The following is a 17,707-nucleotide window of genomic DNA, read 5'->3' as shown; positions in this document are numbered from 1 at the left end:
AGTGCATGCTACAAATGTGAGTAGAAGGCTGAAAAGTCAGAAAATCAAATTATTTGAAATAATTAGATCACAGCACTGCCTGCAAAGAAATTATCCAAGCCATATTGAATCAAATTCAATAAGGAGATGCTCATGAAATATATTTGTGCTGGCTGTTTCTCCAGTGGGCATGGAATGAGAGAATATGTAATGATGTTGGCCTACATGCATTGCAATGAATTCAAAGAGTTTAGTTTACCATTGTTAACCTTCAGATACATTTATATTTATATGTGTATAAACACTTAATTTTTCATGAGCAAATAATTATTTGAAATCCTTGCCTTCTCTAGTTCCTTATCATATTGTATTATATGTTTTATGTGGAACCATAATTGTAACATCTGCTCTGGATGCAGAACTAAAGATGTCCTGGTGTCCTGCATTTGTTTGAATCTATCATGGCATTTATTAGGAACAGTGTGCTAAATTAAAACGTAGTCTCGACCACCACTTTTTTAAAGACCTAATTTTCTGCAGGTTCTTTTGTGTACTACATGTACATAGTAGTTTAAATGAAAGTGGAAGCACTAATTTATGATGTTAAAGCCTTACTCTAATTGATATTTGTGCTTGGAGTTTGTGGGCAATGAGAATCAAATTTGATTTATCTGAATTTTTGAAATTTAACATGGCAGTGAATTGAATTTTTAATTTAATTTCCTATTAATTTTCTGAGCATTTAAAAATACATGTGTACATTTGTAGATTACCGGTACCTGGAACACAATGATTATTCAGGTTCTTTATATTTTATATTTTTGTATAATGAAGCTTATTAAAAGTGTTTACTTTAGTGTTGTTTGTCAATGTTTGGATATGTTTAGGCGATCACAGTTCTTGTATTCATGCCGCAGATATTACATTTTTGAGTGGAGATTGTAGCTGGTTTGATCTTTCAGCTGAATTCTTTCAGAATATTTTGACAGCATGTATATTACATCTCTTTAAAAAAAAATTATATCTTCTGAGAAGGAAATTAATAGGCCTTTATTTTTAGAGTTAGTAGTACCTCAGTCACACTGCCAAACCAACTCCACACTAACCGGTCCTTTGCCATGGGCAGTAATGTAATGTTTTGTTCGGTCTGTATACTGTCTGGTGTCGGTCTTGTCGTTGTTGCTAAGGTATCATTCTTGAAGATAAATAACCACATTATACATGTACATGTAGTAGTACAGTCAACAAGGCCCACATTTTTTGTTTCCCTTGAAAATGGTTCTCATTGAAACATGTACTAAAGAAACCTGTGTACGAAGACCACTTTTTGTGTTTCTCTTGGGTGGTTGCTGACAGGTTTGACTGTACTTTTCTATGGTATCTTTGAAGGTGGAAGCAGATAAAAACAAACAGTTCACCTTCAACCATGTCTTTGATGGGGAAGCTACACAGCAGGACGTCCTGGAGGAGTGTGGCATGAAGAAGCTTGTTGACATGGCCCTCGAAGGCTACAACTGCACAGCCTTCGCCTATGGCCAGACAGGGTCCGGAAAGACGTTCACCATCACAGGGCCACTGAAATCGGTGGGATAGAGTTTTTATTAAGTTTCTATGATAATGATTAACTGAGGGCCCCAAATAAAACTGAGCTTTATGACATACATTCTTCAGATATATGTACAAACATCAAGGATATTGTCAGTGTTTTATAAGTCGATTTGACATTTTATTTCAGTGAAGAATAAATATCCCACATATTCCAGTGTTATGTTTACTTCATCATCAGCTTCGTGTTGTCATCATACCAGGCTTATATACCCTACAGACAGTAAGTGTATATACATGTACACTGTACATGTACTTTATATGTTTATTTCACCACTTACACTTAAAAGCCCATTTGTAGTTTCATTGTTTTTGTTGAATTTAGTCCGTGGAGGGAACATCAGAAAATCGTAATAATGCTACTCACGATTCTTTTGATGAAAGCTGAACATTGTGAGACAATTTTCAATAACTTTCATTCCAATTTCCTTTCTGCAACAAGAGCTAAAAAATAATGTCATTAATTTGTTTTTACATATATTCATTAATATTCCACATTATTGTTGATATATTCAGGATGGGCAACGTTATCAGAATACGAGTGCATGGGGTTTGATCCAACACTCTCTAGTCTACCTCTTTGATATGATCAGACTCAGAACGAAGGCTTCTTTCTTCATCAAAACATCATACTTAGAGATCTACAATGAACAGGTAAGACAGTAGTATATTCTCTATCAAAGAAACAAGACACCTTTAGAAAAGCTGGGAAAGAGTTTGAGAAGATAGACTAATGTTATAGTAGAGAACACCACATGCTTTTAATGGGATTTTGTTGAAAGTTAGGATATTGAGGTGTAATGATATATTGATGTATCTATGGAATTTAAGTTCATGTATGTCAAGGGACTCTTGTGAACCCCCTCCCCCTCTACAAAAGGTAGAAATGGATAGAGGGTGGGAGGAAGAAGGGGGAACAGAGAGAGAGAGAGAGAGAGAGAGAGAGAGAGAGAGAGAGAGAGAGAGGGAGGGAGAGAAGGAAGCCTTTATATTAAGGGAAATGCCAATGCTTATACTTAAGGTTTGAAACAAATCATAGCAGACCTCTCATTTTACTATAAATCTTGAATTTGAGTTTTTGAATGTTGAAGCCACAGGAATCAAACTATTAAGGTTGTCATGGAGCCATCAAACAACTACATGTACCACACTGTTCTACCCTGGCTTTAAATTACGCCTAATTGACTGTGATTTGTGCCTGCATCCATGCTCCTGTACACCACCAAAGAAAGGAAACTTTTGATTTCAAAGGCGTGGAGTGTATGGTCTGAATGAATAGACCCCCTACAAAGGGATGGAGCATTGTTGTGTTCCTATTGAAACAGTGAAGTTGATAGTCTGTTTTTATAAGTACTTCTGTGTGTTGTGGAAACAAAGACCGTTCTTTTCTAGTTAAGAGATTAGTTTTCTTGCTATGCAGCAATGCAATGCATGATCTAAAAGATGTATGTACATGATTTCTACACCTGTAGTACCCTAATGCTTTTTTTCACAATAAGTACACAAGAAAGAAAATGCTGTGGCAATTTCTTTGACATTGCATACCTGCCAACCCTCCCGAATAATCCGGAATATCCCGTTTTTCTGGATTTTTAGGACCCCAAAATGCGGGAGATTCCGGATTTTCAAAATTTCAATTTTTTTGTTTGTTGACTTCTTGTTGTTGTTGTTGTTGCTTAAGCCGAATTAAGCTCGTTTTATCAAATGCCGCGATGTGAGAGTTCATGTATTGTGTGCGTTGAAGGGCTGCATGATTGAGCAGTGAATTTGTATTCGCTTTTTTGCACAGATTTACCGCGTATTGCCAGTTACACTGCCGCTGCATGTGCGAATGCCTGTTAAGGGTACAGATTTCTTATTTTCGAAGACATACAGTACTATGCTAAAAATTCTTAATTCTCATTTTCAAATGTTGGCAGGTATGACATTGTCATGTTGTTTTATAACCCACACAATTATTTTCATTCTGTGAGATAGAGAAAGAACAGTTGTATGAGGATAAGAGGTATATAAATTATGGTAAATTACTTTGACTTTTTAGATTTTACTGTCTTAAAATCATTTTTAAAAATCATTCAAAACTCAAAACCAATTAATATCTTTAGATTGGATATTGGATATCAACTTATCAAGTGCATCTCTTCTTCAATGATTTCAGTAAAAACTTCCGACTCTGAAATCTAATAAATTTACAATTCCATGCCATTTATTTGTAATATTGTTTACTTCACAGTGATGGCACATAGTTACATGTAGAAGGGGATGATCTGAGAAGGAAAGGAAAAAAGAAAAGAAGAAGGAGCTTTCCTTTCAATTGTAAATACATGTGCCAATGAATGATATACACGTGTAGTAGTTTACTTGAGAATCTCTTCTTATTTGTGCACGGTATTAGAGCTAGTATGTCTATTTGTTAAGCAAACTTATCAACTACCAGACACAATTCTCAAGTGTGTACTTAAAGAATCAAAGGTGTCTACTCTGCACAAATATGTTACTTGTAAATAGCCTAATAGACTAATGAATACTAAAACCAAATACATGGACTTTCCCTCTTTGTACTTTTCTGCAGGGGTAAGAGATTTTAAAAGAGTTTGTTATTTTTAATTGTTGAATTTGAATAATATCATCACATATTTATTCAAGTGTGTAGTAAAGAGACGTGCTGCAAAGTAGCAGTTCATGATTTTGCATTAGAATAAACTACTACTGTTGCATAAAATGGTATATAAACTATTTTATGCAACAGTATCATTACATGTACAGGTATGCAGCTGGTGCTTACAATTTCACTGGTGCATGGAGTGCTAGTTAATCCTCACTAAATGCCTAATTGTCCATCTTCCATTCATTGTACATATGTAACTGTCTGTGTCAACACTCTGAGATCCTACATGTAGTCCAGGAAATTGGTCTGTGTTTGCACCAAGGTTTACACTCTAAGCAGCTTTAATTACCACTGTCCATCTCTTTCGGGCCCTGTTGCATAAAACTTACCATTGATGGGAACTGTGCCATCAATGGCACTACCATGGTAACAGGGCTCAACAGCCAATCAAAATCAAGGTTTCCATGGTAGTTACCATCAATGGTAAGTTTCTTTGACATTCTGTACAGTATGTAAACAAGCAGATTCACATTTACAGAAATGATGAAGACTTACAAATTTATGTATCCCCAGTGGACGGTTTGTCTTTTAAAGAAGAAAAGATTAGATAATTAACAAGAAACTGGTGGAAGACCTGCGGAGAAAAGGGAAAAGAAGGATCAAATGGAGAATTGGAAGTTATGAGAATGAAAATAAAAATATGGAAAAAAAAAACCCAGAAAGACATGAATAAAAGGGAAAAGTAGGAAACGCTGGGAAAAAAGGAACACTTTAACTCACAAATCTAAGTATTTTTTTTTATTGCCAATGATGTATCATCTGTATTCCCTTATCAAATTTAAGTACACTATCTGTGTACAAATGTAATTGTCACAATGTGTAGTATTTTGTAAGATTCCAACTCTTTCCCCAGAAGATCAATTGCCTCAGAGAAGATTATCTATAATGAGATAAGAACAGTATGTCTTCAATTTTATCTTTTACATTAAGCACAATAGTTTTTATCTTATCATGTCTATCGAAATGCCTAGTACATGAACAAACATGTACATGGTTGAATATTGTATACGGTATGTTACATATATATATATCAAAATAAACAGGCACATATCTCTTGTTTTAGTGACCTCTGTATCCTACTTGTCACTAGAAGTAGGTCTCTCGGTTATTTGTTTATATTAGTAACCATGGTGAGAATGTGTCCCATGGGATAGTTTTGTCATGCTCAGCCCTATGATAAATCAACTTTTAGAGCTCATACATTATTATGTAGATGAGCACAAATGACCATTGTGTGCACTTCTATTGATTTTTGAAACTGAACATTTATATGGCCATTAACTCATACAGTGGGTTTCTCTCTGTTGCCATTTTCATCATTTTCGAAGTACATGTAATTTACTTGACGAGATGCACGTTAATTGGTAAAACATAAAGTTTATAGATATGTCCATGTACATGCACATGTACAGTGTACTAGAGGCAAGATTATACAACTGTACTACCTACTGTATATTTCTAAACTGAATGATCATTGTAATTGTCATTGTATTTCTAACTCACCGGGACATGTACCTGTATACCGGTAACAGTGATTTCACAAAGACTAAGATTGACTTTAAGTTGGACTTTATTATAGCAGGCCGTTCATGCCACTGTTTGCTCTTACCATTTACTGGCATTGGTCTCTCAAAGGACATACAAAGCATGGTCACAAAATTAATCTACAGAATTTACATATTTTGATAATTCATTATTGAAGGAAAAATATAATCTATAGATCATAATGGTGAGAGCAAACGGTGGCATGAACGGTCTGCCATAATTAAGTCTAAGTTAGAGTCAATCTTATTCTTTGTGAAACACTCCCCTGGTGTTGGAACAAGTTCCTAATTTGATAAGAATATATATACTTCAAGCTCAAAGAACAGGATTGATCTCACAACATTTATTTACCTTATCTTTAATAATGTGTGCAATGTGATATTTAAAGACTAAGATTTGTATTCAATTCATTTTATGCATGACATAACTAATCTATTTCCTTTTCTCATAATATTTTGATAGGTTAAAGACCTTCTGAATCTAACGGGTAAAGACTCTTTACCAGTGAGGTGGTCCAAGGATAAAGGGTTCTACGTTGAGAATCTTTTCACCATGGAATGTGAAACACTAGATGATATGATAGCAGTACTTGAGGAAGGTAAGAACACCGCCATTTTATAGAACCTGTTTGGAGTTAAAGATATCATAAAACAATACTTTAATACTCGATATACCACTGCAAGGGAAATGTAAGAAAAGATGATCTTACTGTTTTATATCTGGCGTTTTGAATTTTCGATAAACTGCCAGGTTTCAACACATTTTTGAATACTTGTTATGACCCTAAATCTGTTCAATTTAATGATTAATTTACTCTAAAGAATATGAATATCAACGAATTCACACTTAAATGGAATACATTCTTTTTATATTTTGTTTTTGATGTTAATCTCATTTCATTCCTTCGTCTTTCTTGCTTTGCATTCTTCTATGCCGTAACTTATTGCTTTCTTTTATCTCCATTCATTCTAAATTTCTATCGGACATTCAAATTCTCCTTCTGTCTCTCTCTCTCTCTCACTCTCTATCTCTCTATCTCTCTCTCTCTCTCCCCAACCTCCCCTATATATCCACCTCTCTATCTCTCTCTGACTCTCTGTGTCTCTCTCCTTCTCTCTCTCTCTCTGTCACATTCTTGCTCTCACATTAATATTCCTCCTTCCTTTCCCAGGTTTAAGTCAGAAGGCAATAGCAACAAACAATGTAAATGAGCATTCCAGTAGAAGTCACACCATCTTGTCCATCTCTTTAGACTCTGAATTGGTGAGTATTATCAATCCATCTAAGGTGATTTATAAAGTAAAGTGTGGTTATTGTGGTGAATACTCCCTGGTATCGCATAATATTGTCCAATCCGCAAACAGTTTGGTCATGTAGAGTGCACTATTTTTAAAGGATGACTTCCATCTTCTAAGTTTATATAACACACCCTCATCAGTTTTTATATAATGTCTAGAATAGGAAAAAGTACTGTAATTAATAAGATTCATGAAGTTTTAATTTTTCTGCTTTCCTTTTAAAACTACTTTAACTCCTTTAACTGGTAAAAACATTTTTTTTTTGTTATAGATGTTTGATTAATGTTTGACATACATACATGTACATAGAAAAAAAGATATCTAATTTGGTCCCTGAGTACATACAATTCTCTAGAGTGAGTTTGTAGATGGAGTTTGAGAAGATTTGAACAGGGCTGATTCCATAACATAGATAGAATTACAGGCCTATCCTTTTTACCAAGCAAGGGATATAAATTGATCTGTCAGATTATAATTGTGTATTATTGAATTGAATTCCTTTGAAGCTGTCATTGATGGAAGGTTTTATGATAAGCATTCAAAATTAAAATGGAATATAATATATTGTAATTGTGTATTATTGAATTGAATTCCTTTGAAGTTGTCATTGATGGAAGGTTTTATGATTAGCGTTCAAAATTCAAATGGAATATAACGAATTGTAGTTGTGTATTATTAAAATGAATTCCCTTGAAGTTGTCATTGATGGAAGGTTTTAAGATACACATTCAAAATTCAAATGGAATATAATGAATGAAAGGATGGTTAGTCATAATTCGTTCATATACCATGATGTATACACTGGAAGTATTAGAATGGTTACAAAATAGGCTTGATAATGAGAAAATGAAGGAAATAACTGCATTATTGTCATTAAATCATCTAGAGATACTATGTCACTATCTAGTGATATATCTGTACGCTGATAACTGCTGCTGGAGCTAAAGCTAGGGCAATAATTTCCAAAGCTCTTTCGAAGTGGAATATGGACTTATAACATGATATGCTTTATACAAGAAAGGAATGTTATTGTTGTTATTATTAATAAAAATTTATGTTTCCTCTTCTTCTTGTCCGTTATTCTATCAGCCGGACCCTGATGATAATGACCTGTACATCACCAAGCATGGCAAGCTAAGCTTCGTGGATCTGGCCGGCAGTGAGAAGGTTAAGGAGCTGGGCTCCTCCTCCGAACTCCTCTCAGAAACCACCAACATCAACAAGAGTCTTCTCACGTTAGGTGAGTTATACGTTAAATGTATTCTTTGTGTTCATGAAATGATGTTTAAAGGGCAAGTCTACTCCAAATTCAATTTGGTTTCAAAGCCTATCTGCACTAGTTTGGCCAGGAGGGATTAGACCTCCCTGCGTGGTCACTGACAAGTGGTTATCTCATCAAATCAGCTCTCAATTAACATAAGAAAAAGGGGATCATGGGGAACCAACGGTTACCACTTAGGCATTGTTAGCTATATAGAGGGCTCAATTAAATGTAGCTACAAGTAGTGCAGTCCCGCTTTTATAATAGAAGCAAGAAAATGAGAGAAACAGGTCAGTGAGAGTTTGAGAAAACCCAGATTAGAAATAAGAAAGTCATAATTTTTGGAAGGTGTGTTTGTCTCATTTTTCTACTTTTATTAAAACCAACTAAATATTAGGGTAGACTTCCCCTTCAACTATAAATTATGCTCACGATGATAGAACTTATTAGAGTCTGTCAGAAAACAAAATAACAGATACATGAATATCTCTTACATAGTGGACTATTAGGTGTTCTTGTACCAAATGTTTCCTTTTCAAGTAAAAACTCACGCACCCATGGTAAAGAAAATTTAGAAATAAGTGTACTCTCTCTCTCTCAGAATGGAATATTGTATTTTTTGCATGAAGGATGTAGTGGGAAGGTGAATAAGATATCATATATTCACCTGTTAACCTGAAATATGGCAAGGAAAATGATTTACTTTGATAAAACTAAACATACATTCATTTTCTCCTGTTTTGCTACTTGTAGAGTTCTCTCTAACTACTGGTATTTGAAAGCTGGCGTTTAACGATGTTACTTTGTTGTCATGACCACTTCCCAGTCAACACTTATATTCATACGCTCTAATAGCCATTACTATTTATTATCTTATAGGATTAAAAGGAATCAGAATTGTGATGGATTATATTTTTAGAAAGGAAATGGGCAGTATAGAAATCTTCAACAATGGCATCCCTGTGAATGGGGACTGGTTAACAAAGACATTTGTTAAAGTATTGAACAGTCAGAAAGAGACAAGATAGAATGAAAGCTGTATACCTGGAGGCAGTACATGCAGTCAATCATGTTCAGTGAACTGCGAAATATATATTTCATTTATTGTTAGCTGGTATCTTACTATCTTCAGGTAGAATACCCCTAGTTTCTGAATGGTGACAGTGCTATCTGACTTTCCACACAGAAGTAGAAAATAGTTTTATATAATCCTCAACAATTGCATTACTGTGAATGGGACTGGTTAACAAAGACTTTATAAAGTATTGAACAGTCAGAAAGAGTCAGGGAAAGAATCAGAGCTGTATTGTTAAGTGAACTGTGAAATATGTATATCATTCATTGGAGGCTGGTGTCTTTAGGTAGAATACCCCCTAGTTTCTGAATAGTGACACTGTACTATCTGACTTGCCGCACAAAAGAAATAAAAGGTTTTATAAGAGGGGGAGATGACAACATATAGACCCATTTCGGTAGTGAGGCGTTTAATAGTATACAGCACCTTAATATAGGAAGATAACATTTATACCTGATTAACATTTCTATAATAATTAAGGTACTATGAAGGTTTATTTCAAGTGGATGTTGGTAAGAAAATGTGGGTTTTGAAGGGTATAAAATTTTGTTTTCTGTTTTATTACCTGTTTGTTACAAACTTTTGTGTATTCCCTTATACAATGGTATCCATATCATAATATACCGGGTATTTAATTTCTATGCTAATTAAATCAATGAATTTAAGTGAAATGTTATCAAAGGAAAGTGATGAAGTTGAATGAAAATTAAAGATTGTAACTTATTCATTGCTTTTTTTTTGGATCAGATTTTGCAACTAGAAATTTATTTTCTGTCACAATGTACTCATGTTAAGTGGTGGTGGTGGTCAGGTGGTGGTGGTGGTGGTTATTTTTCCTGACTGCTAAGAAAGCAAATGCTTGTTAGTAAGCAACCAGAGGACCGATGGCTTTAGGTGACTTACTCATTTTTATCTTTGAACATTGTCTCTTCCTGTGTAACACTATGACTACACAGAAGTAATCACCTCCTAGTATTATTCTGTTTAATTGCTTGTGTTTTCAGGTAATTGCATCTCATCATTGAGCGATAATAGGAAGCGATCAGGTCACATTCCATACCGGGACAGCAAACTCACCAAGCTATTAGCTGACAGCTTAGGCGGTACAGGTATTACACTCATGGTGAGTAGTACTACGCAGGGATTTAAATAAAAAGGAAGTTTATCCAGAAGTATTCTGTTGGCCATGATGATAAATACATAAATAAATAAATGAGTAAATGAATAGACAAATAGGTAAATAGACAAATAGATAGGTATATAGATAGATGAATAAATAAATAGACTTTAATTCATATCCTTAAAATTGTATTTGCCCTGGACACATGTTGAATAATGTGCTTTAATTTTTTGAAAAGAAAAACAAATTAAATGTCTTTAATGCTGAGTCCAAGTAGTGTCATAATTTTGTATTATTATTGATAATAGCAAGTATTGTGAATAACATAACTTTATGGAAAACCGTTAAGTTTTGAAAATTAAAGGTATAGAAACAGATTAAAGGTCATCCAAATGAATATGCATGTATATACAATATATATATGGCATTATTTAGTTCGGTTCTTTGCTTTGTTCTTTGCTTTTCATTTGATTCATTGCTTCTATTCATCAATGTTAAAGAGAAAATATTTTTGTTTCTGTGTTTAGATTGCCTGCATATCACCATCCTCATACTGCCTGTCCGAGTCCATCAATACATTAAGATATGCAGTCAGGGCACGCAGGATCAAGAACAAGCCTGTCATTAGAATGGTAAGAAACTAATATATTAATCAGTAGAAGATTAGAAAGAGAAAAATTGTATACTTTCGTGGACTCCTTCATTTAAAACCCAACTGCACTAGTTTGGCCAGGAGGGATTAGACCTCCCTGCATGGTCACTGACAGGTGGTTATCTCATCAAATAAGCTCTCAGTTAACATAAGAAAAAGAGGGTCATGGGGGACCAAGGGTCACCGATTAGGCATTGTTTGCTATATAGAGGGCGTAAGTAGCTATAAATAGTGCAGTGGGGCTTTAAAAATGAAATAATATTTACAGATTAGGATAGAGTGTATTTTGCCATAAACCTAGTTGATGTATTTCATTAATTTGCATTGTAATTACAAAATACTTTGTGGATGAGTTTAGTCTAATGGATCAAATATGTTTACTATGAGACTTGATTTATATCAATACGTATGTCTCAACCCAGAGTTGAAAAATGTTATGCTGCAATAGAAAATTTTGTGTTCATCACTTGTTTTATGTGTTTGTGGCGATCCGGCCATTCAGAATTTTAAAGAGTATGCATATGTAAGTATCAATTATGAGCCTGAAAGTGGCACCTTAAATACCTTTACATAGAGTTAACACACTTTTGGCTATCAAGAGATATATATAAGGTGACTGCAGTTCCTTCAAACAAAAATGTGAAAAAATAACTTATACAGAAGACGATGATTAATTTGTTGCTTGCCTGCAGGATCCCAGAGAAAAACTCATCACAAGCCTCAAACGGGAGGTGCGTCTACTGCGATCCGAAAACCAGTACCTGCGCCAACGCCTAGAATTCCCTGGCACCGCCCAGCCCTCCATCAGGCCCCTGCAAGGAGCTAATAATAATAACCAACAGCAGCATCAACCCCAAGCCATCGTCAGCAGGGAGGAGTCCTTGAACGATGGGGATCTGACACCGGTACCCAATGGGAGGATGATGGTGGAGGAGCCCAGGGTAGAGAGGATGGAGGCTCCGGTGGAGGGCTCGAGGGGAAGAGGAGGAGGAGGAGGAGGAGGAGGAGGCCGAGGTGGAGGGCAGAAGGAACCTGCACCAGGGCAGAGGGATTCAAATACTCAGTGAGTGCTTGTGATGTTTAATAGACAAGTGGTGGAGGTGGATTTAACATGGTAACATAGGGATATTCTTTGCAAACCAGAGAAATTTAGTTGGTATTGTAGTCCACTATCATTATTAATATGATAATGTGTACATTTTATGGTGCTATAGCCTTTATAACTCTTTATTGATTCAGCACCTTATTTCAATCATGATTTCTATAATCATGATCAAGAAAATCATCATCATCATCATCCTTATCAACATTATTACTTTTATTTTCCCGTCATCCTGCCAAGTCAGCATTGTGATGATGATGATGATGATGATGATGACGATGGCGATGACAACGATGATGATGATGATGATGATGATGGTGATGAACATGATGGTGGTGGTGGTGATAGTGATGATAACCGGTAGTGGTGATGTGATGATGGTGATGTTGATTATGCTGATGATGGCAAGTGGTGATTGTGATAATAATGATGATGACTATACTCATCCACTCCCCCCCCCCCCCCTCCATCACCATACTTTTGCTCATCACTTTTCTCTTCATATCTTCACTACAGACCCAAGTCAGCGGCTGATAACAGCTTGTATGAGATGCTCCAGGAGTACATGGTAGAGAATGAGACGTTGAGATCAGAGAACTCTGACCTCCATTCGGTCAAGGAGAAATCAAGAAGAGATCAGAACTCGGTGGCCAGAGAGAACGATAGACTACTCAAGAAACTTGAAGAGCTTGAACGGTAAAATAATTATTCACTCTTCAAGAAAGATGTGCTTGAATAGCATTTGTCGTCTAAACAAAGATAAAGATATGTAACCCCTATGAGAAAGAAAAAATTGACTAGATCTTTTCGTTAAATAAATCTTTTTTATGAAGCTTTTGATAGAAAACTTAACAAGTAAAATTGTGCTTGATGTGCATAGCTATGATAACTTGTTCTAGGTGTAGAACATGTAGCCACATAAAGGACAGGGTTGGTTTGTTTTTGTGCGAATGTTTGCCTGTTATTCATCAACTTTTTAGATTGTTATAATGTCATCATTTTTGTTTACAAATCTGGGGTGATATTCTTAAAACTGTTATCTTTTGTGTTTGTGAGAGGTATATGTCCTAAATAATCTAAATAAGGAGAACACATTAGTTAATTTCTGCACAAAGGCAACGCCGGACTACTGATATTATATTGGATTTTTAAAAAACATTGAATAAATTCAAATAGTGAATTGCATTCACTTTGCCAATTAACCCTATTTTCTCTTCCCCACAGGGTGTTCACTACATCGCCTTACTCCCTGCCCAGCACCTTCAACTCCAGGACGTCCTCCGGCCAGTCCATCGGTATGCGGGGCAACAACCAGCCCTCACCACTGGGCCAGCTACAGCACCAGTCACCTCCCCTGAAGACCCAGCAGCGCTCACCCCAAGGCCAGTCTAATGGTCTTAATACGCACCAGAGCTCACTGGATAGGAGACGGTCTGATGGTAGCCCATGGAGACTGGTAAGTCTTAAAGCCCCACTGCACTACTTATAGCTACTTGCGCCCTCTATATAGCAAACAATGCCTACATGTAATCAGTGCCTGTTGGTCCCCATGGTTCCCTTTCTCTTATGTTGATTGAGAGCTGATTTGATGAGATAACCACCTGTCAGTGACCTTGCAGGGAGGTCAAATCCCCCTGACCAAACTAGTACAGACAGCATTTAACTCAGTAATAAGAGATTGCATGTTTGTGTCCTATTTTCCTAATTTTGAGCCTAGAAGGTTATTTCTGTGAAGATATATTGGAAGACTAAATACTACAATTTGACACTAAATAAAGTTAAGACTTACTCGAGGGGAGACTATGTGATGGATACTCAATACTCAATACTAAAAGCTAACCCCTTGTGAACTTCTGTGCCGGCTGTGGTATACAATCGTTTTCCACTGTGCTCTTTATTCCTCAACAATTTGAATGTCTAATCGAGATACTTTTATGTCTTCTAACATTATGAAAATAATAATAATTATAAAAACGGTGCTTATAAAGCGTTTACCACAGGAATCTCTAAGTGCTTTAAACATATTTTCTTTCAGTGATTGGCCCCATTTAAATACTATTGCAGCTGCAGTTTGAGTACTAATTAAACCTCTTTTACTGTAAAAAGTACACATTGCAGCACTTACATGGATATCCATCTTCCTTCTCCACTTTCTTCACAGCAGTCAGGCGAGCTACCTCCAGTGGACAGCTTAAAGGGTATCCCTGACAACTACCGGTCATCTCAACAGCAGCATCCATCCCAGAGGGACGCCCCGCCCACCCAGCGGTCATTTCCTTCCGTGTCCACCCAGCCTCCCCACCACCCCCCTCCTACCAACCATAGCTTCCCCAGGGCGCACACCAACCAGTCAGGGATGACGAGTAGTACCCATCCCACCATGGGCCAAAGCCATCCTTCCACCCATAGAGGGTCTAAGAAAGGAGGGTAAGTGACACAGTTGTCGACGGACAAAGCCTAGTTCAATCCTTGTTTTTCACATAATTGTCATTGTTCTATCTGAAAAGGCAAATTTTAGAATAGATTCTTATTTTTTGTTGTTGTCAGATTTGTATTTCTTCACATTGAAATCACCTTTTCAAAGTATTACATAGCCTGTGCATTGCAAATTCTTCTTGAAATTTGTTTAGGTGTTGATTGTCTTGTTTTTCATCTATGTCAATCATCGATTGTCCTTTTAATGCAAATGATGATTTGCACTTGTCGATGATTGGACAACTGCAGTTTGTCATTCCATTATACCTGTTTTATTCCAAATGTATTCCCATTTCTTTGAGACATTCTCCAATATTCATGTCATCTTATACACCTTTCTCCATATTTAGTGAGAGCCGTGTCTCCAATACCAGCCAGAGCTACCCTCCCCCAGCTCCAGGTAGCCTCCAGGGCTCCTACACCGGCTCCATGGGGGCCCTCCATGAGGACCACCACCAGCAGGCTCCTCCACCACCTGTCAGTAAGAGGGATACCTCCATGTCCGTCAGGTCCAGCCTCAGCAACCCTTCCGTCATCAGCCAACCGCAGTCCACCAAAGCGGATATCTACATTCCAAGCGCCCCTTCCACCGGCCAAACAAACGGTAAGGATAAATACATCCGGCTTGCCCCTTTCTCTCGTGCCCTCTCTCAAATTGTCATACTATTATCTCTTTCTCTTCCTGAATTCTTTCACTTACTTTGACATTGTCTCTTATCTTAGGTAGATGTAAACATAGCACTTATATTTACATTTACTTTTGTGTGAAGTGGAATATATAAAGCATGTATTACATTTGTGTTTGCAATTTTCAGCCTGACTTGATGTTTATTTATGCCTTACAATGTGTTGAATGAAGCATTCAAACATGTTCTCACTCTCATAGGAACGCTTTAATGTAGTTCTGTCTTCTAGTCTTTGTTTTTTTTTTCTTTCTTTTCTATCTTTTTATTTCTTGAAATCTGTAAAAATTGTGTATGTCAAATGTTTAATTATAGGAAAATGTGGGAGTTTTCACTGATATGTTTATGGCAATTACATTCTCCATTTATGGTCTTATGAAGGTATATTTCCTTCTAAAGTTCTACAATGTATGAGAATCGCAAACAAGTAATGCATGCACAAGCGATGCATGTATTAAGCATTTATCAAAACATTCCTCCATCCATTTATCTTCCACTCAGACTCTGGTCCTTGGAGAGGAGACCCTGCAAACCGTCACGACCTCCAGACCATCGAGGAGACCGGGGCGCACCCTCCTTCCACCTTCAGGAACCCATCCCTCCCCAACGGCACAGCCAACGTGGGCGGTAGCCATAGCAACGCCAGCCTCCGCAAGCCCCCCAGCAAACCCGTCTCGACCGCCAACACCGCAGCTACAGGGTACAGCAACAAGACGAAGAAGACAAATGCGTGGTCTGGCGCAGGGGGGAATGGGACAGGAGGGGGAGGAGGAGGAGGAGGAGGAGGAGGGGGGAGTCAGCCGAGTAAGACGGCTACAGGTAAGGATGGTGACACCTCGGGGGGCGTTTCACAAAGCCTGACAAATGACAAAAATCAGTGACAAATCTGCTGATAACCAATCAGAAGCAAGGATTTCAGTAGCTTATAACAAAAACTTTCATTTGTCACTGATGACAAGTTTTGTGAAACGCCCCCCTGTAGAGGGCATGCTACAAACGTGTCCCTTTTCTTGGATCAAGTAAATTCATGTAGCAAGGCAAGATTTGTATTTGAACCATTCTATACTTTGTCTAAGAATTGAAGATTTCTGGTATGTCTACGGTTGTAATTTGTGTTATTATGTTTCTCTACCAAAGCTTACAACATTCTGTATTCATGTTGAGTTGTGTGTTGTATTTATTCCTAATTTTGTATTTATAAATTGGAAGTGTTATATAAATTGAAGAAACAGCTGGAAAATGATTTTATGCCATGTTCTTTTGTGCATGATCAATACATTTGAACTTGAACATGAACTTGGATAATGATGAACTTAAGGTGGAATTAGTTTCTGTTTTGTACTCTCTAGGCCATTTCAAATTCTTTAGATAGGGATTGGAATCATTTTGCTTGTGTTAGATTTGTTTCCTCATCAGTCTCTTCTCTTAGTCCTTTCACTGGTTTTGCATTGCTATGAAGAAACTGAATTATTCTTTTGATTACTGATAATCTTACAAATGCATTTTCAGTTTTACTTTAGTTTGTAATCTCATAAGGCCTAAAAAAAAAGTTGTTGTATTGCCCTTTTCGACCGACCTAAAAATCTTGGAATCTACAGTCGGCAAAACTGAGAAATATCAGCACAAAGAGGGAGTAAAAAATAAAATAATAATAATAATAGCTAGTTCTTATATAGCGCTTTTCAGGACCGACCGACCCATGTTTTGGCACCTAAAGGGCAAAACAACAACTTTTTTTTAAAGGCCTAACTCTAGCTTCATTTTCCTTCAAACACTCCTGTTCCTCTGTCACCTCACAGCTGACACAGCCTTGAAATAAAATCACATAAATAACCCACAATACACAACATTTGTTCCCTTCCAACTTCCCTATACAGCAGCAAGCAGCGTACCTATCAACAGCATCCCCAAGACACCTGCCGTCACACCGCCGGTAGTCAAGTACAAGCCTCAAGGCAGCAACAAGATGTTAGCAGCTGCAACCAACAACTTAGACATCAACTACAAAGGACCAAACTCTGGTAAGTCAGGAGGGAGCTATGCAGGCATGCTATTCTGCAGGGCCCTGTTTCACAAAACTTGTCATCAGTGACAAATGACAGTCTTTGTTATAAGCTACTGAAATCCTTGCTTCTGATTGGTTATCAGAAGATTCGTCACTGATTTTGTCATTTTTCATTGAAAAAAGGCTTTGTGAAACGGGTCCCTGATCTTCTTCAAGCTAATAAATTGTCTTATTCTCTT

At 36.8% G+C, this 17,707-nt stretch overlaps 1 protein-coding gene across 4 annotated transcripts in view; it reads left to right on the top strand.

The window, feature by feature from the left end:
- The window catches only part of LOC593481 (kinesin-like protein KIF18B), a 35,246-nt gene that overhangs the window by 15,435 nt on the left and 2,104 nt on the right, over positions 1 to 17,707 (top strand). For 2 of the 4 annotated variants that reach the window (XM_030991807.1, XM_030991810.1), the window contains exons 4-17: positions 1,369 to 1,563; positions 2,101 to 2,238; positions 6,260 to 6,395; positions 6,969 to 7,060; positions 8,185 to 8,335; positions 10,436 to 10,554; positions 11,079 to 11,183; positions 11,896 to 12,266; positions 12,822 to 13,001; positions 13,530 to 13,761; positions 14,467 to 14,732; positions 15,131 to 15,384; positions 15,965 to 16,282; positions 17,341 to 17,484. In XM_030991807.1, the coding sequence (XP_030847667.1) occupies positions 1,369 to 1,563; positions 2,101 to 2,238; positions 6,260 to 6,395; positions 6,969 to 7,060; positions 8,185 to 8,335; positions 10,436 to 10,554; positions 11,079 to 11,183; positions 11,896 to 12,266; positions 12,822 to 13,001; positions 13,530 to 13,761; positions 14,467 to 14,732; positions 15,131 to 15,384; positions 15,965 to 16,282; positions 17,341 to 17,484 (2,701 nt within the window). The remainder of the gene's footprint in view (positions 1 to 1,368; positions 1,564 to 2,100; positions 2,239 to 6,259; positions 6,396 to 6,968; positions 7,061 to 8,184; positions 8,336 to 10,435; positions 10,555 to 11,078; positions 11,184 to 11,895; positions 12,267 to 12,821; positions 13,002 to 13,529; positions 13,762 to 14,466; positions 14,733 to 15,130; positions 15,385 to 15,964; positions 16,283 to 17,340; positions 17,485 to 17,707) is intronic. The other 2 variants (XM_030991808.1, XM_030991809.1) reach the window with 2 other exon arrangements.

Source organism: Strongylocentrotus purpuratus, unplaced genomic scaffold, assembly GCF_000002235.5.
Source record: "Strongylocentrotus purpuratus isolate Spur 01 unplaced genomic scaffold, Spur_5.0 spur5_scaffold_2, whole genome shotgun sequence".
Taxonomy (NCBI): Eukaryota; Metazoa; Echinodermata; class Echinoidea; order Camarodonta; family Strongylocentrotidae; genus Strongylocentrotus; species Strongylocentrotus purpuratus.
Note: the sequence above shows the minus strand (reverse complement) of the source record. Positions and strands in the feature narration are given on the sequence as shown.